At 37.7% G+C, this 27,123-nt stretch overlaps 1 protein-coding gene across 1 annotated transcript in view; it reads right to left on the bottom strand.

The window, feature by feature from the left end:
* The window catches only part of LOC137659845 (extracellular tyrosine-protein kinase PKDCC-like), a 173,157-nt gene that overhangs the window by 49,990 nt on the left and 96,044 nt on the right, over window positions 1-27,123 (bottom strand). The window contains exon 3 of the mRNA XM_068394629.1: window positions 19,009-19,260. Within this exon, the coding sequence (XP_068250730.1) occupies window positions 19,009-19,260 (252 nt within the window). The remainder of the gene's footprint in view (window positions 1-19,008; window positions 19,261-27,123) is intronic.

Here is a 27,123-nt window from a genome sequence, read left to right as displayed (position 1 = left end):
CAGGGCTACTTCCAAAGACTCAAAACTCATAGATCTGGTACTTAACTTAGATGGAGAGACAGTAGAGTCCGACATATTAGATAAATCCTGGGTAAAACCGAGAAAAAAAACCACCACGTATAATAACACAGTAAGAACGGTTGTGCTATGAAAAAGGAGTGACGTCACAAGCGTGGGTTGGAATGTTGGTAGTAGAGATCGGAGTTAGGTGTTGAACGGCACCTCGCTGTAACAGGGACTTTGGGAGGAGATATCTAAATGGTGCGAGGCCTCTGGTTGTGATTTATCACGCCCCAGTATTATACCGACACCTATTAGGTGAGCGAGCTGGGTTCAACCTAGCATTCCTATACAATTTTTTCTCTGGTAAATTCACAGCAGTTTAACCTTAGAAATGATGTAAAAGGACCATTTCACTGGGCAGCACAGGTCAGAGCATAGAAATGGCCATATTTGCTCACCCGGAAGTAGACCATGGCCATATTTGCACACGTGGAAGAATACCCCTGACCATAGATGCCTACTTTTGTATCGGATTACGGAAGTGAAGTATTTCTTAAAGGTTTTTGTTTACAAAACATTGAGTTAAAGGTCGTTTGATATTTGTTCATCAACAAATGGTTTGAATTTTCATCATTAGCATACATTGTAGTAATGGCGTACGTGTTTATACGTTTCCAGGAAGTGTGGTACTATTTAAGGGATTTGTTTACAAAACATTGACGACGTGATCATTTGTTGTTATCAACAAACGGTTTGAATTTTCATCGTAACGACATACGCTTGTATACGTCATCCAGGAAGTGTAGTATTATTTAAATACATTGATGGCCAGATTATTTCTTGTTATCAACAAAGGTTTTGAATTTTTGCCGTTAACGTAATGATGTACGCGTTTATACGTGTCCAGGGTGTGTGGTACTATTTTAAGGGATTTGGTTACAAAACATTGTATGTGTTTATACGTGTCATGGGAGGGATTAGAGGGATTTGTTATGTTTACAAACATTGCCGTTTGTGGTCTTAAGTTATATAAAGTAATGAGCATGTGTTTTGACTGCTCTTGGGTTCATTGCAGATTACGTATACAGGTCACCGCGGTTTGTGTAAAACCATTTTGCAAAAACAGTATTTCCGGTGCAAGGAGGCAGGTGTTATGTAGAAGCCTATACAGTAATCTTTCTCTCTCTACACCCGAGTCCCGCTTCCCACCTGTCATAGGACAAACCCTCGTCTAACTCTATCCACTTGGGATATTTGCATGGATAGGCCTAAAGAACCTGTCCCAACCTGCACAGGACGTGCACCCATCCCCTCATATTTTCAAATCTAGAGGTGAGCCTGGTCTGCCAGCTGTTATCTCGAACGCAAGAACGTGCGTAAGTTTGCAGCACTGCTGAAAAATGACATCACCACGTATGGGAAACCTCCAGTAGAAATTGGTTTTCAATATTTTCCCAACAAATCTCTCTCTCTCTCTCTCTCTCTCTCTCTCTCTCTCTCTCTCTCTCTCTCTCTCTCTCTCTCTCTTTTTCTCCAAGATGACAACATATTCCAGCTGTTGCCAGACATATTTGTGGGATAATCCTAAAGACTCGTTGCATCATGTGTACTTACATCACCCAAATGCCCTACATTATGGAACCTCATAAGAGACAAGGGTATTATTCTCAATAAGGACAGTAACTATAAAGGCTTATTCCTTATGGTAGTTATCTTGAAGGAGGCCAAGTAATCACTCAGTATGCACCCATAAAAATGAGCTTTATACCTGAGTTTAGCCATCACTGCAAATTCGATACCCTGCATATATATCATACAACATATACCAATAAAGATATGTATGCAAAAGTCTCTGCTGAATCTAACAACCTTCAATTCTTGAATTAATTTTGTTCACGCATGTTTCATGCAATATCCAAAAAGTGATCGTACAGTACTACTATCTTCTAATGAATAAGTAGTGGAATGTACGCCAAGATTTCAAGAGTATATCACTGTTGCATTGTTTATATTGATAATAACAATTAAAGCATCCGTAACATTAAAAATTATGGTATTAATGATAACAACATCTTATTTTATTCGATTGTAGTACACAGTTTACTTTGTTGATGAGAGAAAATCAATAATTAATATGCATTTAATTTATTCATTTTAGAAATGGAAGAGTTAAATATTCATTCCTCGCCAATACAGCTATTTAGCTTATCATATTATTCATAATGTTCCTTTACCATATAATTTTATTAACTTTAGAATATGAAATGAAAGATACATGGATGTTTTATGCTATCCGTATCACTAAAGACGTATGTTAAGGGGCATATAAAAATTAGTTCCACGTATGTCAACTCTTTACCACCTAATATCCTTCACATACATACACATGCACGCATGCTCATACACACACAATCTCATATATTCCTTACTTGTTACAAGATCCAATATTGCAATCAAGTATATTTCTACAAAACCAAAGTGGATCTTACTTTGTCTTATATTAATGAAAATTGTTTAAAATGGGGGGTGTTCATATTAGTATTATTATTGTTAATATTATTATTATTATTATTATTATTATTAACATTATTTTTACTGCCTAAGCTGCAACCTTACTTGGAAAAGGAGGCTGCTATAAACCCAAGGGCTCCAACCGAGGAAATTATCCCAGTGAGGAAAGGAAACAAGGTGATAAATACACTACAGTACAAGAGAAATAATATATCAATATATATCATGATTTTAGTACTCCACCTTTTACTGAAGAGACTATTTCATTTAAAGGATATTGACTAACTTTGAGGGTTTACATCCACGCTGAAGTATCAATAGCATATTTCTATTCTTTTTAATAAGCTTGAAAACCCATTTAAAATAGCATATATCTTTAAAAAAGGTGACCGATGAAAACTTAGTTTTGATACTACAGAAATATGCATAGTTTGTGTGATTACACAAGAGCAAAGGAACCATGTTAAAGGCTTACTTAACACAAAGTAATGATTAGATGTAGATGAAAAAATCTTCTTTTTACACGGTCATTTCAAAGTAAATTCCTTATATTTTGTTTGGGGGGAGGGGTCGTGTAACCATTGTTTTCTTTTTTTTTTTGGCATGGGGTTTCCCAATGCGCTCTTGAAATGTTCGCTCATTTACCTTAGTGTAACGGGTGTACAATAAGTACATAATCATACACATAGGCTATAATCATTATTAATACGGCATGTGTCCTAAACGAAAAAGGGATTTTGACGAAGGAAAAATCTATTTCTGGGGAGATACCTGTGACGCCCGGTGAAAAGGGTCCTTATCTCTTTTCTGATATAAATACTTCCAAATATACCAGAGAAAGTTAAAACATGGAATGCACTACCCTCGCGCGAGCACCCTAAGGGCGTCGTGTATAAAGATAGAGCGTGTGAAAACCACTATTCACAGGTCATCTTCCATTTAGATCAATCCTTCATCAAAAGGGGGAGCCGCCTTAACAGCACTAACCGAACCCACCTGATCCACTTAGCGACGCCCGCCTCGAGCGCCATCTACACATCTTTCTATATGAGATGGCTTGGAAAGGAAAGGGATGGGGAAAAAACCAGGGAAGGGTTTCACCGGGCGTCACAGGTATCTCCCCAGAAATAGATTTTTCCTTCGTCAAAATCCCTTTTCTGGGTCGACCTGTGACGCCCGGTGAAAATGTACCAGAGAATGCCTTACAAGCCCACCCAAAACACAGGTAAAGTAAAAACGTTATGAAACTGGAGGTTATATATTAAGGAACATACTGTCACATACCAATGAACAAATCCTTAAGAATTAAACAATGCCATGCAGGAACAAGTAAAGTATATTGTATAAAAGCTCAAAAACGTCATACTGGTCAGACCAGAAACATAGGGAGCAAATGGTAATCAAAAATGGCAAGAGGCAAAACATAATAATATAAAATGGGTACAAAAAACATGGTAAACTGTACAATACCCTTGGATACCAAAAAATATATACAGTGATCTCTCGCTACTGCGCGGTTCGACCATCGCGGATTCACCACTTCGCGGATTTTTTTCATAATGCATGTACAGTATATACATATATCACGGATTTTCTGGAAATTTCAAAAATACCGCGATGTGACTGATGGTGCAAGATTAAAGAAAGTAAGGAAAATTGAATCATGATTGATTTTCAATATAAATGAAACTTTGAGGAGCAACAAAGGTATCATTTGTTAGAGAGATAGAAAGAGGTAAGGAATGGGAGGTAGTGAAAAGTAGCCCACAGAGAGAGAGAGAGAGAGAGAGAGAGAGAGAGAGAGAGAGAGAGAGAGAGAGAGAGAGAGAGAGAGAGAGAGAGAGAGAGAGAGAGAGAAAGAGAGAGAGTGTGTGTGTGTTGTTTTAAATGTAATAAACAAAAAAATTTGAAAGGTTATAACACATTGGTGCTTATGTAATATCAACTGTATAGACGGTTTGAATAAGTTAAGAAATGGTATAAACGATACTTTGTTAGTGTATTCGTACGCTCTCAAGAGCGGCAACTAGATGCCATCTGATCTGATCACAGCCAAAAGTAATACAAAAAGAAGTCAACAATACTCGATTTTTAAAACACACCCGAAACTTAAAAAAAAAAGTACACGCTTTCTTAATGTGCAATTAACTATTTAAAGTGTAGCAATTTTCTAGAATAAAATGATGTTTCCCAAAAAATAGTGGTTTGCTGATGAAATCGGATGCCGTATTTTTAGCAACGATTGAAATGGATGTAAACTCGGCATAATTTTTTCGTTTCGTATTTAATTGACACTAAGAAAACTAATTTTAGTTTCTTCATCTATATGTAAGTATTGTATAACACGAGAGAGAGAGAGAGAGAGAGAGAGAGAGAGAGAGAGAGAGAGAGAGAGAGAGAGAGAGTGTGTGTGTGTGTTGTTTTAAATGTAATAGAGAGAGAGAGAGAGAGAGAGAGAGTGTGTGTGTGTTGTTTTAAATGTAATAAACAAAAAAATTTGATAGGTTATAACACATTGGTGCTTATGTAATATCAACTGTATAGACGGTTTGAGTAAGTTAAGAAATGGTATAAACGATACTTTGTTAGTGTATTCGTACGCTCTCAAGAGCGGCAGCTAGACGTCAGCTGATCTGATCACAGCCAAAAGTAAAACAAAAAGAAGTCAACAATACTCAATTTTTAAAACACACCCGAAATTTAAAAACAAAAGTACACGCTTTCTTAATGTGCAATTAACTATTTAAAGAGTAGCAATTTTCTAGAATAAAATGATGTTTCCCAAAAAATAGTGGTTTGCTGATGAAATCGGATGCCGTATTTTTAGCAACGATTGAAATGGATGTAAACTTGGCATAATTTTTTCGTTTCGTATTTAATTGACATTGAGAAAACTAATTTTAGTTTCTTCATCTATATGTAGGTATTGTATAACACGAAGAGAGAGAGAGAGAGAGAGAGAGAGAGAGTGAATCAGCTGTTGTAATCGAATGCTGTGTTTTTGTTTCGTGAGAATTTCATCGCCACGACTAATAACAACATACTGTACTGAACTTTACAGTATTATACAGACTACTGTAATATGATAAAGTAAAATATTCGTAATAACCTATTTTATATGAAATGGGGCTATTTTTTTGTTTAAAATTTACATTTACATACGTAAAACAACTCTCTCTCTCTCTCTCTCTCTCTCTCTCTCTCTCTCTCTCTCTCTCTCTCTCTCTCTCTCTCTCTCTCTCTCTTGTAAATTGTTTTCCTGCTTTGCTACGTATGTATGATTTTATATAGATACGGTAAATAATATTTGTAATAACATATTTTCTAAAAGCTTTTACTGTACATAATATTATATCGGTAATATCGTTAAATGCCTTCGTTTGTTTATTACGATCGAAGATGAAGCGTACTTTATGACGCCGCCCATAAAGAAAAACATTTCATTTGGAAGTCCTAAGAAAAATTAAGTAAAACATTGGGAATAACAAAATCAACATACTGTATAATCAATATAATCGATGCAAAAACTAACCTATACACAGATGTGTACACTAAATGCGTTTGTTTCTTCACTATGATCAGAGATAAACGTAAACAAAACATTGGTTGCCATTTTTTATCGTGCTTTTTGGCGTGTTTAGAAAACACATGATATAGAATCGCCTTTAATATTTGTGCCTGTTTTAGTTTAGGGTACTGTAGTACATGCATTAAGTGTTCTGTACATTAAAGGGTAGTTTTTTAACAGTACTACGTACAAGGGAAGGTTTTAAAAGTCGGAATATACATGTTAAATAAATACGTAAATATGGTGTCACTACTTCGCGTATTTTCACCTATCGCGGTCGGGTCTGGAACCTATCTACCGCAATAAACGAGGGCTCACTGTACAATCCAAAATAAAAGCTACCAACATGACCAAGGCAACATGACATAATATAATAATGGGGCTAACCCATCGACAAAACATAGCAATGAGGCTAAAACACCGACCGAGGTGAGAGGCATCGCGGTGAGAGTGGCAGGGGGGAGGGAGAAAGACGAGAGGAGGACGAAAAGAAGAAAGGTAAGAAATTAATTGGGGGAGATGACACTCCCAGCGGCAATAGTAGGAAACTTAAGGGCCTGCAAGTCCTTCAAACAGTGGTGTTTGAAAACCATCGGGGATTTCCAACCCGTGTACTTCTTAAGGTCATCAAAATCCATGTTCTGAAACTAATTGATGGAGGTGGCGACACCCCGGATATCATGTGCATGTGGAAAAGATTCCGGGTTAGCTTGTTTGATAAAATAAAGGATTTGCTGTCTGATGCCTTGGATGGAAATAGTACCCCCTTGTTCCCTGACAAACAAGGGGCCAGAAGAGCGTGATGCAGTCCTAGCTAAAAAGGCCTGAAGCGTAGCGACAGGACACAAAGAAGCATCTTGGGGTAGAGGAATAATTTTCCAGGGGGACCACCTATTTTGTGGGTCCTCATTTTTGGCTAAGAAAGCTCTATCTGGAGAGAGTAGGACTTCTCCTGATGGGAGGAAATCTAGGTTTTCAGGATTACGGGAGAGAGCTGCTAATTCTGAGATTCTAACACCTGAGGCCATGGCTGTGAGAAATAAGGTCTTCCTAAGAAGCGATAGGTAAGAGCAGGATTCGTTATCAGTGTCTGACGCAAGCTTGAGGACGTCGTTCAGAAACCACGAGACCTTTTGTGGACGAACAGAAGGTCGGAGCCTAGCACAGGCTTTTGGAATGGATGAAAAATAGGAATCTGCGAGGTCAATATTGAAACCCACATAGAAGATCTTTTTCAAAGCTGATTTGATCGTGGTTATAGTACTAGCTGCGAGGCCCTTGTCAAAAAGGGACTGAAAGAATGAAATGGCCAGGTTCGGGGTCATTCGAGTTTCTTCTGAATTTTTTAGAAATCCCACTAGTTTCTTAACTGCCGAATCATACTGTCTAAGCGTGGAGTCTCTCTTGTCTGATTCAATAAAGAGGACATTTTCCAAGTCAATATTTGCATCCTTATGGGCTGCAAATTTCATGAAATCCACAAAGTTAGGGTTTGTGTTATCCTTGAGGAATCTGACACAGTCCGTGTTTGGACCACTTGGGTCAGCCTGGGGAATGGGATCCGGAACGGGCGAAGTTTCAACTCTAAGAGGAGAGGAAACCAGCTGCTTTTCGGCCACTGAGGTGCTACCAAAGCCACCTTTCCGTGGAAGGAGCGTAGCTTCGGTAAAACTTTCATCAGAAGATTCACCGGAGGGAATAGGTAAATCTTCTTCCAACGGTTCCAATCCAAGGTTAATGCGTCCATAGCACAAGCCTGAGGGTCCAGGTTCGGGGCCACGTAACAGGGAAGTTTGTGGTTGAGCTGTGTCGCGAACAAGTCTACCTGGAGACCGGGAACCAGTCTGGAGATCCACCGGAATGAATTCATGCCTAGGGACCATTCTGATTCTAGTGGTTTTGTCCTGGATAGTGAGTCCGCTATCACGTTCTGGACTCCTGCGAGGTGAGTGGCTGACAGGAACCAGTTCTTTTCGGTTGCCAAGGTAAAGATTGTGACCAGGACTTGATTTAGATTGGGAGATTTTGATCCGCCTCTGTTTATGCAGTGAACTACTGCCGTGCTGTCGGAGACTATCCTGATGTGAGTGGAGCGTTGAGGGGATAGTCGTTTTAAGGTCAGTAACACTGACATGGCCTCTAACATGTTAATGTGGAACTGTTTCATCGTAGGGGACCAAGAGCCCTGAAACATCTGGTGTTTGTAATAGCCCCCCCAACCACTGAGAGACGCGTCTGTGTGAATCGTCACCCGTGGAGGAGGGAATTGCAGAGGGACCGATTTGGAGAGGTTCTCTGGTTTTGACCATGGCCGGAGTCGTCGAACTAAGACTGAGGGGATCTTCGATATCTTGTCTCGTAATCGGGTTGTAGCTCTCTTTCTCCAAACTCGGTTGATGTCTTTGAGTTTGGCCTTCAAAAAGAGGTCTGTCACTGAAGCAAATTGGAGTAAGCCTAGAACTCTTACTAAGGATCTTCTTGAAATCTGTTTGTTCCTGATGAAGTGTCTTGTCTTTGAAGCTATCTCCTTGACCTTTTTGGGAGGAAGAGACAGTTCGTGACTTGTGAGGTCCCAGTGGATGCCTAGCCATTCGAATTTGCTTGCTGGTTGTAGGCGAGATTTCTGTAAGTTGACTTGGAATCCTACCTTGTGCAGAAACTGAACCACTTTGGTTGTAGCCTTGTGGCAGTCTTGAATCGTCCGTGCCCAGATGAGCCAGTCGTCCAGATAAGCTATCACCATGATTCCCTGGCTCCTGAGCTGTTCTAGCACCGTCTCCCCTAGCTTTGTAAATATCCTGGGGGCGATGCTGAGGCCGAATGGCATCACTTTGAACACATAAGATTTCTTGCCTAACCCAACTAAGGGATACAGTAATAACAATTTAGTAACTTGATCTCCCAACTGATCTCCGGCAGGATGTACCGGAGAGTAAAACAAAAATGGTGGGGAAGGAGATATATCTGATTTTCGTGTGAAATAAATGGCCGTAGCTGGAGTCAAGGTGCGGAGAGCCAACGATGGGAGGATTCCCTGTCGAAGGGGCACACCAGATAATTAGGTAAGCGAGCGTTCCCGGCTCATATAGTGAAACTCATGGCGGAGTCCGAAGGATGTCCTGACCCAACTCCAAGGCCGGAGCGGGGAGAGGGTGGGACTAAGGGGAGGGGGAACAGGAGGCAGCGCAAGGCAGGCCAACTAACTTATAGTAGACTCTAACATGAAGAGGATCTAATAACAAACCAAAAGCCAAGAAAGAACGAAGTAACCTTGTAAATAAAAAACTCGTCTACGACGCAGAATTTCCAGAAGGGGGAGATAGAGAGAGGGAGAACCCGAATCTATGGTAAAGAAAACGGGAACTCCAGCCTCTCGCACTCGGCGGTTACAACGATCAATCTAACAAAGCACGAACCTCCACAATAAATAAAACACATCTGTCCGAATTAATAATAAAAAAGAAATGTAACGAAGAATAGTGAAGGGGGAATGGTATAAAAGTCAAAAACATATCGAATCGTAACGAAAAATGCCGACCAAGGTGGCGGTACTAAACTGCAATAAAACCCCGAACACTATCCTTCGTTAACAGGAAACGGACTTGTAAACGACTAAAAAGTACCAACAAAAATAATGATAAATCGGTTCAACATAAGAGGCACGCAGCCTAAAATCTTAGCATAAGATTAAATGAACCTAGCAAGACAAAAGTACCAAAAGGGCAACAAAATAAGCAAAATTGAAATGCACTGAGCGTAAACAACAAAAATGGCCGCGTGGGCCTCGGGAAGGCAAAAAGCCGAACGCATTAAAACACTTCCTATTACTTAACACAAACTTGCCCGGTACTAAAATTACTGTCAAAACAATCTATGGTACTTAACATTGGCGTAGGGGTAAGGAGAGCTTCAGCCATGGTGAAGATATCCACAAAAAAAAGCCAAAAAGTGAGACACAAAGCAAAGCAATAGTCGTTAGTACAAGTCCAAAAGAAGGATGTGTAGATGGCGCTCGAGGCGGGCGTCGCTGAGTGGATCAGGTGGGTTCGGTTAGTGCCGTTAAGGCGGCTCCCCCTTTTGATGAAGGATTGATCTAAATGGAAGATGACCTGTGAATAGTGGTTTTCACATGCCCTATCTTTATACACGACACCCTTAGGGTGCTCGCGCGAGGGTAGTAACCTCTGCATTCCATGCTTTAACTTTCTCTGGTATATTTGGAAGTATTTATATCAGAAAAAGAGATAAGAAGGACCCTTTTCACCGGGCGTCACAGGTCGACCCAGAAAAATGATATTGGCAAAAACGCGAAACCTCTGACTTTCGGCTATTTTTTGACAAAACATTTGCATTTTTGCTCCTATGCCTGGTATTTAAACCATATGATGCCAAGACTTATATCGTAAAATTCAGTCTTCCTTCTACTATACGGTAAACTAAAGCATAATAGCAAGCATAACTCAGAATCATAATTATGATAAAGATCAGCTTTTATTGATATTATATGGTAGGAGACTAAGTCATTTTATTTCTGGAGTGAGGTTGATCACAAAATGCACTGAATTGCGAGCAGAGTAACAAGCATTGTACGTGGGGAAAAAATTCTCAGTGTCGCAGCTTTGTTTCATGTACTGTACACTTAAGAAGTATATCAGTATTGATGAGTTTCATAGAACAATTGTTATAGTATTTAGAGATATCCTTAATTTAATTCAGAACAGGAATTAAAAGAATATATGTAACACACGCCAATGAAAATATGCAACGCATGCCGAGGGATATTTAGCGTAATGCAATCTGGAAATGTGATTGGTTCATTGACCTAATCTCGCATTTCAGTTTGCACAGATGTTTTAAGTGTTAATAATTTACACACGACGAAAAGTGTGCTGGCCATCTACCAGTATCGGGGTGGAGGAGGCCGGTGACCCGTAAAATCTAACCCACCAGCCTTCGAAAAAACCACCCCGAAAATTCTCCCTATAAAACTTCGGCTCAATCAACTAAATTTCCACTCCCACCAAATTTTCACTCATTAAATTTTCACTACACTATAATTTTACCCTCCGCCCAACCAATGCATTTCAATTTTATGACTGCCCTGTTTGTTTTACTGCGAGTTGTTACCTTTCTCTGCAATTAAAAATAATAATAATAAAATGTTATTGAAGTACACTAATAAAAATGTTACAAATCTTCCATTTTATAATTTATCACTAATCTTTTTTCAATAGCCGGGTTTTTTTCTTTCTTTGCCGAATATTCACGCCTAATATATGTAACTTTTGTTTGTGCCATAGTTTCATTCTTAGGCAGGTCCCACACAACTTCCATAGATTAGTGTGAATCGAAGTAATAGATTCACACAGGAGTTCTCCACGTTGTCTCTCATGGCATTTATACATCTTCGGCTCTCAATTTCTGCATTAGGTAAAGCATGTGAAGAACTACCAACCGTAGCAAGTATAACCGTTTTACTTGTATTATAGTCATTGTGAAAAAGAGACGACATCCATTGTAGAATTTTTCACAATGCCAAAGGGTTCTTGTTTTAGTCAAATTGTCTTTATGCTTCTCATTTATATAATTCTTTTTGACAACCAATCCTCGTTTCCTTTCAAGGAAGACATGGTTGCAAAAAAAAAAAGAAAAAAAAATTCAAGGAAGACATGGTTGCAAAAAAAAAAAAAAAAAAAATTCAAGGAAGACATGGTTGCAAAAAAAAAAAAACTTTCTAAGACAACAATAAGAATCCAACTTAAATTTGAATTGATTGTAATTTTTAGTACATAGTTTCACTTGAAATATACAGTACAGTTCATTTGGAGCAAACAATCGATTAGCTCGTGTGATTACTAGGTGGGGGTGAAAAGTGGTAGAGGGAAAAACAGTGGGCAAAAGTTTCTTGGAGTCATAATTTTGTCACAGGCATGAGTCAGGATCTTCATCTTGAAAAGGTGAAGGAACCACCAACGGGATACATCTACCGATAGTTGGTTTCCTTCTTAGGTTACAATATTCTGCAAAATGTTATTTATTACTTACCCAAGCAACATAAGAATAATGATGGGTATTATATGGCATGAGATATTAGAGAACATATGATGTCGAATGTCACATAAACAAGCATAAGCAAAATATATAAAAGTCATAGTGAATATTTCTCAAATGTTTCTCATGGGTAATTAGTGCCACATATATCTGTTAATTAATAGCCGAATAAAAGACACTGCATGTTTGTGCTTGAGGATTTATCACAAGTTATAAGAAGTGTATGCGTGAAATTTATCCTAAATTTTACTTCATTTTCATTACCCTAATATTAGTGTCTCACAGTTACGGAAGATATCCTTCCATTATAGATCGTAAAGAAATCAAAACAATAAAATCAGTAGAGTAATGGTTGCTTCGAGCTAAGATGATGATTGGAGGCTGCAGTTTCTGACATGAATAATGATATTAAAACAATAATAATGTCACATTATCTAATCGCCAATCACTTCATTATCCACAAATCAAACATATGTGACTCATTCGCTCACTATCTTTTGTACTCAAATATTGCGAAGGATCAAGGAGGTAATGGATACAAAAGGACAGAGAAAATATTTGCCATATCACAACTGAACTAAACATTCATTAACTGTATTCCCTCCTAAATCCCAATTTTAACTAGTTTTTATCCAAAAACATCACTAAAGTAATGTGTAATGATGGATGGAGAGGGAGTGGCTGATTAATTTCTATCTAATTAAACTTAGCGGGCTATTTGATGAATCATTTTTTCACACATTGCTAACTTGAATCTTCAAAAAGTAATATCGTGATTCTTCCTCGAAGTTTTTTAACCAGTAGTAAATAGAATTGAGTCCTGTTAATTCTCAAAAGACAATCTACCTTTCCATTTGAATTAGGCATAAAACCAAACCGAAGAATCCTGGTCATAAGCAGTACTTCGGAAGATCCCCAACTTGGGCAGTTCAGTAACAGAAGACGAAAAGAGGTAAAAAGGAGTGACCAATTATTTCCATATTCTCCTCTCTCCTCATGCACCTAACAAAACTGAGATTACCAAATAATTCCTCTTCCCTTAAGGGGTCAGCTACCGAACTGTAACTGTTCAGTGGTTACTTGAGCCATGGTAAACAGCTCTTCTGGGCGAAGGACACTCCAAAACCAAACCATTGTTTTCTAATCTTGGGTAGTGACATAGCTTCTGTTCCATGATCTTTGGGTACACTCGGGCACACTAAGCTATCTTATTTCTCATCCTCTTGTTCTTTGAAGTTTTTATAACTTATATATGAAAGCTTTAATCTAATGATATTAATGTTCATAAAATATTTCATTTTAATCGTTTATTACTTCTTTTGTAGTTTATTTATTACCTTGTTTCCTTTCCTCACTGGGATAATTTCCCCAGTTGGAGCCCTTGGGTTTATAGCAGCCTCCTTTTCCAACTAAGGTTGAAGCTTAGGTTGTAAAAATAAAAATAATAGTAATTATATTAATAGTAATAATAATATTAACAATAATAAAACTAATATTAACACACCCCCCATTTTAAAACGATTTTCATTATTATAAGACGAAGTTAGATCCATTTTGGTTTTGTAGAAATATACTTGATTGCAATAATGGATCTTGTAACAAGTAAGGAACATGTGAAGAATTTTCTTCACTACTCTTCTTCTTCATAGTTTATACGTAGACTTTGTTATTGTTTGTGACGTCACGGCAGGGAAAAATGTGAGTAATGATTCTTTCTTAAGCGAGTGTCTCAAGATTAATACTTTTGTGTTTTTGTATTCATTATTTTACCTTAAGTATTTAGATATTTTAAATCTCTCAATTACAACTCAAGTCTGCTAGTCTAGGAGGTATGGTTGTCCACACACATAAGCCAACTTACTAAATTACATTTTAGTTTCATTTTTTATTTTGTATGCCAGATGTTTAGAGTTAGGATTATCTTTGTCCCCTGGAGTTGCAAGATTTCTCCTTGTATTCTAAATAAGTGTATTGCTTAAAACTCACAAGTCACAAGTATTTCAAGCCTGTCCTAAATGAGAGTTGGCACCTCAAGACCATAGGCCTAAGCATCAAGATACGCTTTTTTGGGGGAAGGAAGGAGGACGCAGCTGACCTGAACTCGACCTCACAAACTTACAGGCCACGGTACTAAGCGGAGCTGCCAAGTCAGGCTCCAATGTCAACCTCGTGCTCCCACTCTCCATCAATAGCCTGTCCCCTTACACAATAACTAACCAAGATCACGTAGGAGGAGGTCAAGCAGATAACCAGAGTTAGTGAAAAGCAGCTAATTCCACAGCACGTCTGTTCCAGTCTGGGGGCTAGTTGGAGGGGGCCATTGACTCCGCAAAATAAGTGCTGTAGGCCTAGTGAAGCAAAACTGAAGACCGCCACTTTCAGGACACGGGCGCCCACAACATATAAAATCTTGTGAGTTCAACTAATGGCCATTCCCCCTTTTGATAAGTTTCTATTTGTCTCATAAGTTAAGTTTAGGTATTATTCTGGCATTACATCTTTCGGGCTGCATGCATGGAAATTAATGTACTCATAATTTTTGTTGGTCTTGGTAATTGCTTGAGGTTACTGACCACATGTTGGGACCTCACAGCAGCCTACTGCACAAATTGTTTATCAGAATATTTTGATTATATTTATTCTGTTTGAGGGTTAATCCCACGAGTTAATTCCGTTTCATATTTTCAATATTTTGTGTTGTAAACTGATTCTCGTTTCACTTATTCATTTTGTCATATGAATAACTTATAATTGAGTTACTGATATTCTTTCCAATTTCTAATTTTGCTGTGTATAAATCATTGAGTTACTTCCATTCCTTTTTGCTGTAATAAATCATTTGAAATAGATTACAAATTTTGTTATCTTTAACCCCATTATATTAATTTTACCAATTTATACTATGGGACGGATCAGAAGTACCCAAGACGTTGAGAGTAACCCACTGTGGATATAGGTAGTTGGTATCAGCGAGTGTACGCTCTTTAACTTAGTGCTTTGAAGGTGAAGATCCCCATTTAACTTTACTTTATACTTTTATACTCCACTGCTCACATTTATTTATTGTCTCTAATTGCATTAACGTAAGATACCTGTCCAGCATCTCTCTGGGGTCACTGGGACAGAGTTGAAACAGAGCCTAAGAGTGAGATGACTATAGACCTGACAAAGCTAGAGTAGGCCAATAAATTACTTTTATTTTCACGTGTGAAGTTCTCCGGCCTCTGGACAGTAAAATTTCCCCCTTTTGTATTTAAGAGTGAAGGTTAGTAAACCGTGGCAGTAAAGTCATTAACAGGGTGTTTGTGCCACGAATGTAAGCGCTCATCCACACCTGTTGAACTTTGCGTAACTGCCACAGGGAGACTTTCCCGGACTAAGTTCCCACTCAAACATTTAATTAAAATAAAAATCCTCCAAAGAAGATATAAGATAGTGTGTGTGTGTGTCTGTGCCAGCGTGCGTGCTTGTGTATGTGTGTGAAGGATATTAGGTGGTAAAGAGTTGACATATATGGAACTAATTTTCATATGCCCCTTAACATACGTCTTTAGTGATACGGATAGCATAAAACATCCATCTATCTTTCATTTTATATTCTAATGTTGATAAAATTATATGGTAAAGGAACATTATGAATAATATGATAAGCTAAATAGCTGTATTGGCGAGGAATGAATATTTAACTCTTCCATTTCTAAAATGAATAAATTAAATGCATATTATTGATTTTCTCTCTCATCAACAAAGTAAACCGTGCACTACAATTGAATACAATAAGATGTTGTTATCATTAACACCGTAATTTTTAATATTGTTACTGATGCTTTAATTGTTGTTATTATCAATATAAACAATGCAACAGTGATATACTCTTGAAATCTTGGCGTACATTCCACTACTTATTCATTAGAAGATAGTAGTACTGTACGATCACTTTTTGGATATTGCATGAAACATGCGTGAACAAAATTAATTCAAGAATCGAAGGTTGTTAGATTCAGCAGAGACTTTTGCATACATATCTTTATTGGTATATGTTGTATGATATATATGCAGGGCATCGAATTTGCAGTGATGGCTAAACTCAGGTATAAAGCTCATTTTTATGGGTGCATATTGAGTGATTACTTGGCCTCCTTCAAGATAACTACCATAAGGAATAAGCCTTTATAGTCACTGTCCTTATTGAGAATAACACCCTTGTCTCTTACGAGGTTCTGTAATGTATAGCATTTGGGTGTTGTAAGTACACATGATGCAACAAGTCTGTAGGATTATCCCACAAATATGTCTGGCAACAGCTGGAATGTGTTGTCTTCTCTGAGAGAGAGAGAGAGAGAGAGAGAGAGAGAGAGAGAGAGAGAGAGAGAGAGAGAGAGAGATTTGTTGGGAAAATATTGAAAACCAATTTTCTACTGGAGGTTTTCCGTACGTGGTGATGTTATTTTTCAGCAGTGCTGCAAACTTACGCACGTTCTTGCGTTCGAGATAACAGCTGGCAGACCAGGCTCACCTTTAGATTTGAAAATATGAGGGTGCACGTCCTGTGCAGGTTGGGACAGGTTCTTTAGGCCTATCCATGCAAATATCCCAAGTGGATAGAGGTAGACGAGGGTTTATCCTATGACAGGTGGGAAGCGGGACTCGGGTGTAGAGAGAGAAAGATTACTGTATAGGCTTCTACATAACACCTGCCTCCTTGCACCGGAAATACTGTTTTTGCAAAATGGTTTTACACAAACCGCGGTGACCTGTATACGTAATCTACAATGAACCCAAGAGCAGTCAAAACACACACTCATTACTTTATATAACTTAAAACCACAAACGGCAATTATTGTAAACATAACAAATCCCTTTAATCCCTCCCATGACACGTATAAACACATACAATGTTTTGTAAACAAATCCCTTAATATAGTACCACATTTCCGGGACATGTATTAACACGTATGTCATTACATTAATGGCGAAAATTCAAAACCTTTGTTGATAACAAGAAATAATCTGGCCATCAATCTGTTGTAAACCAATCCATTTAAATAATACTACACTTCCTGGACGACATATACCAGCATACATCATTACGATGAAAATTAAAACTGTTTGTTTATAATAACAAATGATCACGTAGTCAATGTTTTGTAAACAAATCCCTTTAATATTACCACACTTCCTGGACATGTATAAACACGTACATCATTGCTACAAGGTACGTAAATGACGAAAATTCGAACCGTTTGTTGATAAACATATCGTAAACAATCTTTAACTCAATGTTTTGTAAACAAAAACCTTTAGATAATACTTCACTTCTGTAGTCCAACACAAGGTGAGCATCTATGGCCCGGGGTATTCTTCCATGTGAGCAAATATGGCCATTTTAGTACTACTGTAGACTTTTCCTATCTATTTCTTTTCAAAATAATCTTTTAATAGTAATAAAAATCCAGTGTAATAAAGTATTCCAAGTTAACTTCAAATCATAGAAATTTTATAGTATAAAACAATGATAAAAACCAAATATCTTAAATATAGTTCCTTGGATTCATGATCTAGCATATGAAACCTTTTTTCCATACTTAACACACATACACACACACACACACACACACATATATATATATGTATATATATATATATATATATATATATATATATATATATATATATATATATATATATATATATATATTGCAGCATTTATATGTGGAAGTTAAACCTCTCATTTAAAAAAAAAATTCTTGGATAGCATATTGAGAGTAGAAATATGAAATATTTCAAATGAGATAAGCTCTTGATATAATAAAATTTCCTTCACCTCGATACATTAGTTATAGTCATGGAAATAGAATACCCCTCTGTCTCAATTCCACTTTTACACCAAAATCATTCACTCTCATCTGCATATTCTAATGCACATTTAGCATACATGACAAGGTTTTTCATTTACTATAAATAACTTTCCTATATCATACATCCATAATGGTATTCACTTTATCTCTATGAATGCTACAAAAGATTAACACACTTTTCTTCCCATAAAAATCATCGTCAAGTGTCATACTTTCTCAACTGAAATTGTAGCCTACAAACCAACTTACCTGGGTCAGTATAGCCTACAGAGTACTTAATTGACCCCTAAATTCTTAAACATTTTCCTAAAGTATGTACAATGGAAGAATTTTTCCTCTTAGCCATTTATTCAGAAACCTTCCTTCATTCAGACAAACAGTACAAGCTTAGGTCCACCACTCAATAATACAACCATCACCAGTCATACTGTAAATCCCACCAACAGGTGTCTAAATCTTTTAGTTGCCCTCCATACACCCTCAATAATAATTTCCACTGGTAAAATCAAAATTACACTGATGTAATATAGGTAGAGCAATAGCCAGACAGACTACCTCTAACCACCAATGAACAACATGAATACTACAAACTTTGTTAATTCTGCCTTTCATGCTAAGAAAATAAGAGGAATGTATACTGTATATGAAAAATTACAAACTTTAAACTTTCAATGGATGGAATATTAATATAAAAACCTTATGGATGGGGTTTATGTATCATAAATACATCTTTTATTAGGAATGACATTCTCTTAGGCCCTCTGATAGGCACATGCTCCTATTACTGTGTAATGACTAGGTATGGGCACTGATGGTAGGTAAGATGGTAAGATGTGGGAACTCCCATGGATGGGAAATTCTCACTCAGTCATGTTTTGTTTTTAATGTAATCAGAATTAGGTTTAAGTAACAATGTAAACCAGGCATTGAATCCCAAACATAAACAATAGCTTCTACTCAAAGATGAAAATTGTTTTACAATTCATGTATCTAAATATGAATAAAATAGCAACTCACCTTTGATGAATTGCTTGTCAAACTCTGTAAGATAGGCTCCACTGGAGTATTCCTTCACTAAATGGTGAATATGGATGAATACATCTTCTGAACTCAATGTTCCTGATAACTGTTGATTAACTATATTTAAAGCCTCTGCTTCTAGTGGCTCTGGGCATCCATAAGGTATCAACAGGCGAATAAACTGCCTTCCCGCATACACAGCATTCAGGTGACTATTGAATCCTCTACATAGACCAGCCTCACATGTTACTATGAAATAGAAATAAAAACAGGATATTACAGGATACTCTTTGCACAAAGGATGTGAAGTGATACACTTGGAATTTCAAAAATTATATCAATGCAGTACAAGTATTTTACAGCAAACAAACCACTAGCTTTAGTAATGATATTTATTTCTATGAGCTTCCCCTGATGTTCATATTGTTTCCTCTTCAGAAGCTTAGTTTAATCGACCTTCACCTGTAAAAGGAATAGTTATTATAACGGCAACTGGTAACTGACACACCATTCTCCTTGTCTTCTCAGTTTCATCAGTCACCGGCTACTGATCAGACCTACTCCTGATTTTCTTAGCAATTGCTATGTGGAGTGTGCAAGGGAATTATTTCTTGAAGTTCATTATCTGCATCAGTGGTAGCTCATGGTTAAAATTACTTGGGGTTCTGCTCCAGAAAATTTGTAGCCTTTGTTTTAATATTGTTTTAAAGGAAACAAACCAGGATAAGAACATTCATTCGGAAACTCGATAGAATCTTAAAAGAAAAAAATCATTTTTTTTTTTTACTTACTGTAACCTAAACTGTTACTATTCAAGCTTGATCCCTTCATTTAAAAATGAAATCCATTTCTCTTATTTTAATTTGTGTGAAAAGATCAATAATTTTCTCTTTGATCTCTGCATGACAACAGAGGATTTTTTTTCCATTGAAAGCACTGCAAGTGCATTTAGTTTTTTCTTAATTCCTAGTGCTTCTTGGAAAACTTTTTGTTTTCTGTGTTGAAAAGCAGCCTCTGATGTAGTCATGGGAATTGTCAAGAGAACCTAGAAAAATTGTAAAAGAACCTAAAAAAATAGATTAAATAGAATAGCTGGAAGTAGGATAATAATCTAATTCTTGACTTGATCACATGAAAAATATGGCATACAATTTTCTAGCACAGCACACATGGAGTAAATAAAAAAAAGCTATCTTCCACCAACATACCAAGTTGGCACTGCAGGAGCAACAGTGCTCTCCCTCCTCTCAGACTTGTGTGCAGTTTCCTATATGCACATGCACACAACATCCAAACACCATGAAGCTTTAAATGTGAAATGCACAGCTCTACACAAAGACTTCTATATTTTTTTTCATAAACTGAAGGAGGGCTACTGACATTAGTCTTAAGGATTATATATTGTAAAGGTATATGAAAAGAATTAAAGAAAAAATCATTATATTGATCTGCCTTTCCTTAGTGTATTGTGGAAGGGATATTAAAGGTTTAAAGGTCACTCATGAATGGCAGAGGCAAGGGACAGTGACATTGCCCTAGAAAGCAGGACAGTGCCCTAGAGGCTGACCATATATAATATGATCAGCGCCCAAGCCTCCTCTCCACCCAAGCCAGGACCAGGGAGGGCCAGGCAATGGCTTCTAATGACTCGGTAGATAGACATGTAGGCTCCCCCAAACTCCCCAACCTTAGTTCACAAGGATGGTAAGATTGCAGACACTAATGGCACTAACGAGTCAGAGCAGGACTCAAACCCCCGACTGGCAAACACCAGGCAGAGACTGTGGCGGGATGTTTAAAAAACAAGCCCCACACCCTGAATCACACCTACAGACACTAGTCTCAACAAAAACTTTCCCCTTACGTTATCTATACCAGACTCTTTAACAAAAGTTAAAAAAAACTAAACATAACCTTAAAACTATATTTCCTTATATTCTAGAATATTTAACGAAAAGAAAAACACCAGCCACTACACTTATAACTATAATAATCACTTAATACTAAAATAAACTGCATTCAAATAAATCTCAAAATAAATCACTAAAACTTAACACTAACAAAATCCAACAAACAAAAATACTTGAACATATAATATATGTGTGTGGACACCTTCGTCCACACAAGGGCTAACAGTCCTTTAAAGCCCAACACCACAACTCGGTTGCAACGCCACACTATGGCAACACTGACACTCAGTCAACACAAAAATGTATTAATTGATTTAGGCCGTGAGCGTAATCATCATCATCATCAACAGCAATCTGAATTTAATTCGGTCTGGGTCATCAACAATTATCGAAATCTCAGCAGCCTGATCAAGTTCCTTTTACAAGCCAAGTCATCAAAATTCGAGTAAACATTCAAGGGAACTCTCTCCAAAGGAGGAATCACGGCCTGCCAAAATAAAAAAGAAAACACTTATGAACACTCCTAGCTAACTAAACTATCGCACTATAATTAAAGATAAATAATATATTGATCCTATCATTCACAATCACGACAAGCAAAGATAAACGAAACTGTACTTACTCGGAATATAAATAATCACTTCCACGCTGGTCGAAAAATGATAATCCAGCATTCACACACGCAACTGCCTTAAGCTGCAGTCAAATCAAAATAAGCATTCACCCAAGACATTCATCACTGTCGTAACCTAACTAAAAACATAAACAAACAATCTCATTTAAACCAACAGTCTTTCTCACAACAAACAATCGATACACTAACTACCCATCTCTCTCTCTCTCTCTCTCTCTCTCTCTCTCTCTCTCTCTCTCTCTCTCTCTGGATTTGGCAAAACAAAAAATAAAAAATAAAAATTAATCCTCGACAAGACTTTACCAACCAGGCCACAGCAACCCATTACTGTGATTTAAATAACACTGAAAGCATGGTTCCTTTACAATGTCTCTTATGTGATAGTAATAACTGCTATCCAAGTTCACTGTGCAAAGTGCTATAGGGAACTTCTTCTTAGTTCAGGAGAAAGCCAGGGAAGAGGCTAGTTGGTTGTACAGGGGATGATGACAATAATGATAATTATTATCAAGGGGTGGAAACTTACCAGACCAATGAGTCAAACTTGACTCTTACAAAGTTGGTCCGAATACATTCGGAAGATAATATACATTCAATGAGATTAATAAAAAAAAAAAAATAAGTTAAACTGTGTTTCTTGAAAAGATTAAAATCTTAAAAGCAGAAAAATACTTCGAATTAAATAAAATGTCAGATAATGTTGTTTGACCAAAACATGAATCAATGTGTTTTAAAAACAGTACTGTATATTCAGCTAAAATACACTGTATGCTGAATAGCTAAAGTAGTGTTACAATAACTGCATTTGTGAACTGTTTTGTGAGGTGTGCATATAAAATGTCCATGGGTTAATTTTATATGATCAATAGTCAATATTGTCAAAATTACTTCTGTTATTTTATCCTTGTGACTTGTAGATTCCCATAGCAAGACAATTTATTTGTTTCAATTTATTCTTTTCACGTTTATTATTCCAAATATTTCGCCATCTTGTAGTTATATTGTTCTTGATGAGGAGTTGTGATAGATTTATGGCTGATTTAGCAGCAGCATCTGCTGCTATACTCCAACATGGACCAGAATCCAGCATATTTCAATAATTATCACTTTGGTTTAGAATTTGTTATCTTATCTCTTATCTCTAATACAATAATGCCTCAAAACACGAAATTAATTGGTTCTGTAGTGGCTTTCGTACCGTGATTTTTTGCAGTGTGAGTCACCTTTTCCATGTAAATAGCCTGATTTGTTCCAGGCCCTACCAAAATACCACATTAAATGTTTTTATTATATGACTAAACTTAATCAAACGGAACCATTTGGATCATTCAATAATAACTAACCGTTAATATCAAGAAAAGTAAATGTATAATTAGAGCAAAGAGTAAATCAAAGCAAAGTGAAATGGAAAATAAAGTAATAAAAATGTGGAACATTACCTTTGGAGTGAGGCAATGTCCCAGAGCGAAGTGGCAAGGCGGTAGAGAAGGATGACAAAAGGTAGAAAACATTAACAAGTGGCAAAAAACATAAACACTTAACTTTGCAAAGCATTTCAATAAATGGCAAAACACATTAACACTTAATTTTAGGAAACACATTAACAAATGACAGAAAATATTTAAACGTAACTTTACAATAAACTTAAAATTAAATTTATTTTTTTTTTGCTTTTTTTCAATTTTGTATTTTTTTTTTTTTACTTCACGTTTTGTATTTTCTAAATTTAATTACGTATTTTCTTCATCACTGCCACTTTTCTTTCTTTTTGGATCACTTTGAGCTTCCTCTTGGCCTACTAGTACCGAAGGCCTCTTTTTAAATAATCTATCCAAAGAAGCTTGTTTCTGCCTGCTTCTTAAAATGTTCCTGAAATGACTCGGGCAAACGTCATTCATATATTCAAGCGCACGACCTATGACAATATTTTCTGGATGTGTCTTTTCGACAAAAGCTGCCATTTTATGGTAGCAAGCTAGAATCTACTTAATTTCTGCTGTGTTCATATGGTCCTCTTCCTCTTCTGCTGTGTTCATATGGTCCTCTTCCTCCTCCTCGCCGCTGGAGAACTGTTCCTGAACTTTGTTCTATTACATGGTCTCCAACTCCTTCAAGTCGCCCGTTGTAAGTTCATCTAGGTGCTCTTTGATAAGCTCATTGATGTCGGCCTCATCAACTTCCAGACCGATGGACATCGTGAATGTAACAATCTCAGCAACCTCAGACGGTACAACAGGTTTAGGATCGTCAACTTTTTCGGAACCGGCTTAAGCTCGGCTTACATGGAAGCTCTTGAAATTTTGTGCGGAGACGGGATTAGGCCTCAGGTTCTTCCACTCAGAGTTCAAGGTGCACCTCGAAACCTCCCGTCAAGCTGTATCGATGATTTTGATGCATATCACAACATCGAAATGCTCCTTCCAAAATTCACGAAGGGTGATGAAGTGAAATTCTGCTAGGATATCTTTTAGCCTTCTGAAAGCATTTTAAACATTATACAGTAGATGTTGTCTGAGCACAGATCTGACAGTGATTTTAGCCTTCTGGAAGTTTTGTAAACGTTATAGGTGAGCAGGGGCATTGTCCAACACCAGCAGGCATTTCCGGGGGAGGTGATTCTCTTCTGAAAATTTCTTCACAGTAGGGCCGAAACAAAGGTTTACCCACTCAGTGAACAAGATTCTTGTTACCGAGGTTTTGGCATCACCAGAAGCTTCTCCTTAATCACTTTGGGGGTTTTGAATGCACGAGGAGTCTCCGACTGATACACCAGCAGGGATTTCACCTTACAATCCCCACTGGCATTTGCACAGTGCAAGGGTAAGCCTGTGTTTCATAGGCTTATGCCTGGGTAGCCTCTTTTCTTCCACCGTGATGTACTTTTGACGAGGCATTTTCTTCCAGAAAAGCCTAGTTTTGTCACAGTCGAAGACTTGCTAGGGACTGTAGCCTTCCTGGACAGTCAACTCGTCAAACGTCCTACCAAAATCTTCGGCCGCTTTCGTGTCTGAGCTCAAAGCCTCTCCATGACGCATCACCGAATGAATATTAGACCGTCTCTTAAATTTTTCAAACCACTCACAAGAAGCCTTGAATTCTAGGGGTGCCTGCTTCGATATCCAGAGCACGCGCGAGATCACCATAAATGGTGCTGGCCTTCCGGCAAATTATCGTTTCGGTGATCATGTCTCCGGTGATTTCCTTGTCCTTAATCCAAACAAGCAGCAGTCTCTCCATCTCATCGTGGATGTGGCTCCTCTTGCTGGAGAAAAGTCCCGCCCCTAGGTATTGCAGATTTGATGGCTTCCTTGTGTTTCAGAATCATTCCTATCATACACGGATTTCGGCTATATTCCTTCGCGATCACACTTAACTGGATGCCAGCCTCGTATTTCTTGATTATTTCCATCTTCGTCTCCACAGAAAGCATCATTCTCTTCTTTCCCTGCACATCAGCAACTTTCTTGGGAAATATCACAACACGATACAGTACAATAGTCACGAAAGCGAAAAAAGCGAAATCACAAACACAAAGTTAAAGCGTACTATACCGATGCTGAAACAAAATGGTAAAGGAACGCCAATGTGTAGATGCATGATGGGATACAGTACAGTAGATGCTGACCAATAGGAGAGCAGGATCTTATGGTGGTAACTATCATCTGAGTAGGGAGATAACTAATGGAAGTGCAAGAGGATGGTGGCAAGTTTACAGGCTGGTGGTACACGGATTTTAAAATCAGTCTCAAAGATGGCCGGGCTCTCGTACTGTACCTAATTTCGTAGCGCAAAAGATTTTTCACGATGTGAGTCAGAAATTCTACGCATCTCGTTTAGCAGCTTGAAAATTTTGTAAGCAGAAGCTTTCGTATCATGAGGTATCACTGTACTGTACTAGTTGGTTCTTATGTGCAAAATCTTTAAGGGATAGTATGGCACTTCTAGATTCGGAGTAAATAATAGACTTGGTATTTTACTCTATCTAGTAAAATCACATACAGTTCTGCTAGAAATAATGATGCAGACATATATTGTCAAAAAATACTGCAGGACACCTAGCACCCTTTGAATATTTAGAGCTATCGTTGTATAAAGGGGGTTCATTCCTTTAGGGAGGACTGAGAGGCGATATAATACTCTATTAGACAATAAATCCCTTTACTCAGAAAAGGGATCAAGGCTAATTAGAGGGAGTGCCAAGGCAGGGGATGAAGGAAGCATATAGGGGTCCTAAGGTTAGGTTAGGCTAGAAAGAATCACTGACTAGCCTATCCCCTATATGGTCCCTGAAGGCGAAAACATTTGCATCACTAGTCAAAAGTATTGTAAAATAATAATGCCACTATCTTCATAACTTAGTCTAGGATCACTGATAAATCATGCATGAACACTTGTATATAGGCTCCTGGCCTGGGGGCTATAGTAGCCGACTGGTATGAGGTCAATCGATGACCGATAAAAAGCGTCTAAACACGATATAAAAGTTCCTAGCTATGAAGACTAAATAAACTAATGTAATCGATTAGTCTATAAGGCCGGAAGCGTTGTTGTGGCTAACTAAATAAGACATGCAAAACAACAACGACGCCATAAAATGGCGGGTCCGGTAGAGGCACAGCTCTGCCACAAAACATCAATTATTTCGCGAAATAATATTTACTTTACGGCCAGAGCTTAATTAAACAATACTGGAACCTTGTACTCAACTTTCCAGAAGAAGGCGAGGCTGAAGGTAACGACATAGCGAAGATGCAAAGCGATAAAGTTCACACAAGGGAAAATCCGTCTAAGTAGGGCAGCTACTAAACAAAGGATAAAGACGCTCGTGACGTCATTAGAGCAATGGCGTCCGTTTGTTTACGTCTCGAGTATCAGTAGTAGCCACGAGTGAGATTAGCTGTGGAACGGCTCCCAGCTATTCTCAGCCCTTACACACCGAAGCGTTAACTCTGTTCGGGGTGGAGATAGCTATGTGGCACGACCAGACATGCGTGTCCCCTGTTGTATTACGATGTCTTAAAGGGAAACCTTTGAGATACTCGCTCCAGAAGTTAGAATTCTGTGATAACCTGTGGTTAAATTCTCTGGGAATATCTTAGTAGTCTTATACCCAAGGAAGCTACCAAACAGGAACCTTCCATCAGGACGCCATGGCTATCTCACCCAAAAATAGATTTTTCGCTTCGCTCAAAATCCGTTAATGAGGTCCTTTCCTCTGAATGTTACAGCATACAGTATGTTGCTTATGGTGAATTTGAGTATAGTTGTACTTTGATAAAAAAGAAAAAAATTAGAATATTTTCTTGCTTTCTTTATGAACAAAGGTGGAGGAGAAAGATGGTTGAATTAGGTTCTTTCTGATGTTTGTCGATTGTAGTGGCCTATTTGCTGTTATTGGAAATGGCAGTTCATGATAGTCTATAAATATATCTCTTTGATTGACGAGCTTTGTTATTGGAGAATTGGTGGATAAGATGTTTGATGCACTTCGCAATGCTAGTGTGTATTGGATCTGAAGAATTCAAGAGTAGTTTCAGATCCTGATCCTTATATTGGGCTACCATAAAC

The sequence above is a fragment of the Palaemon carinicauda genome, chromosome 20 (assembly GCF_036898095.1).
Source record: "Palaemon carinicauda isolate YSFRI2023 chromosome 20, ASM3689809v2, whole genome shotgun sequence".
Lineage (NCBI taxonomy): Eukaryota > Metazoa > Arthropoda > Malacostraca > Decapoda > Palaemonidae > Palaemon > Palaemon carinicauda.
This window is presented reverse-complemented; position numbering and strand designations above follow the sequence as displayed.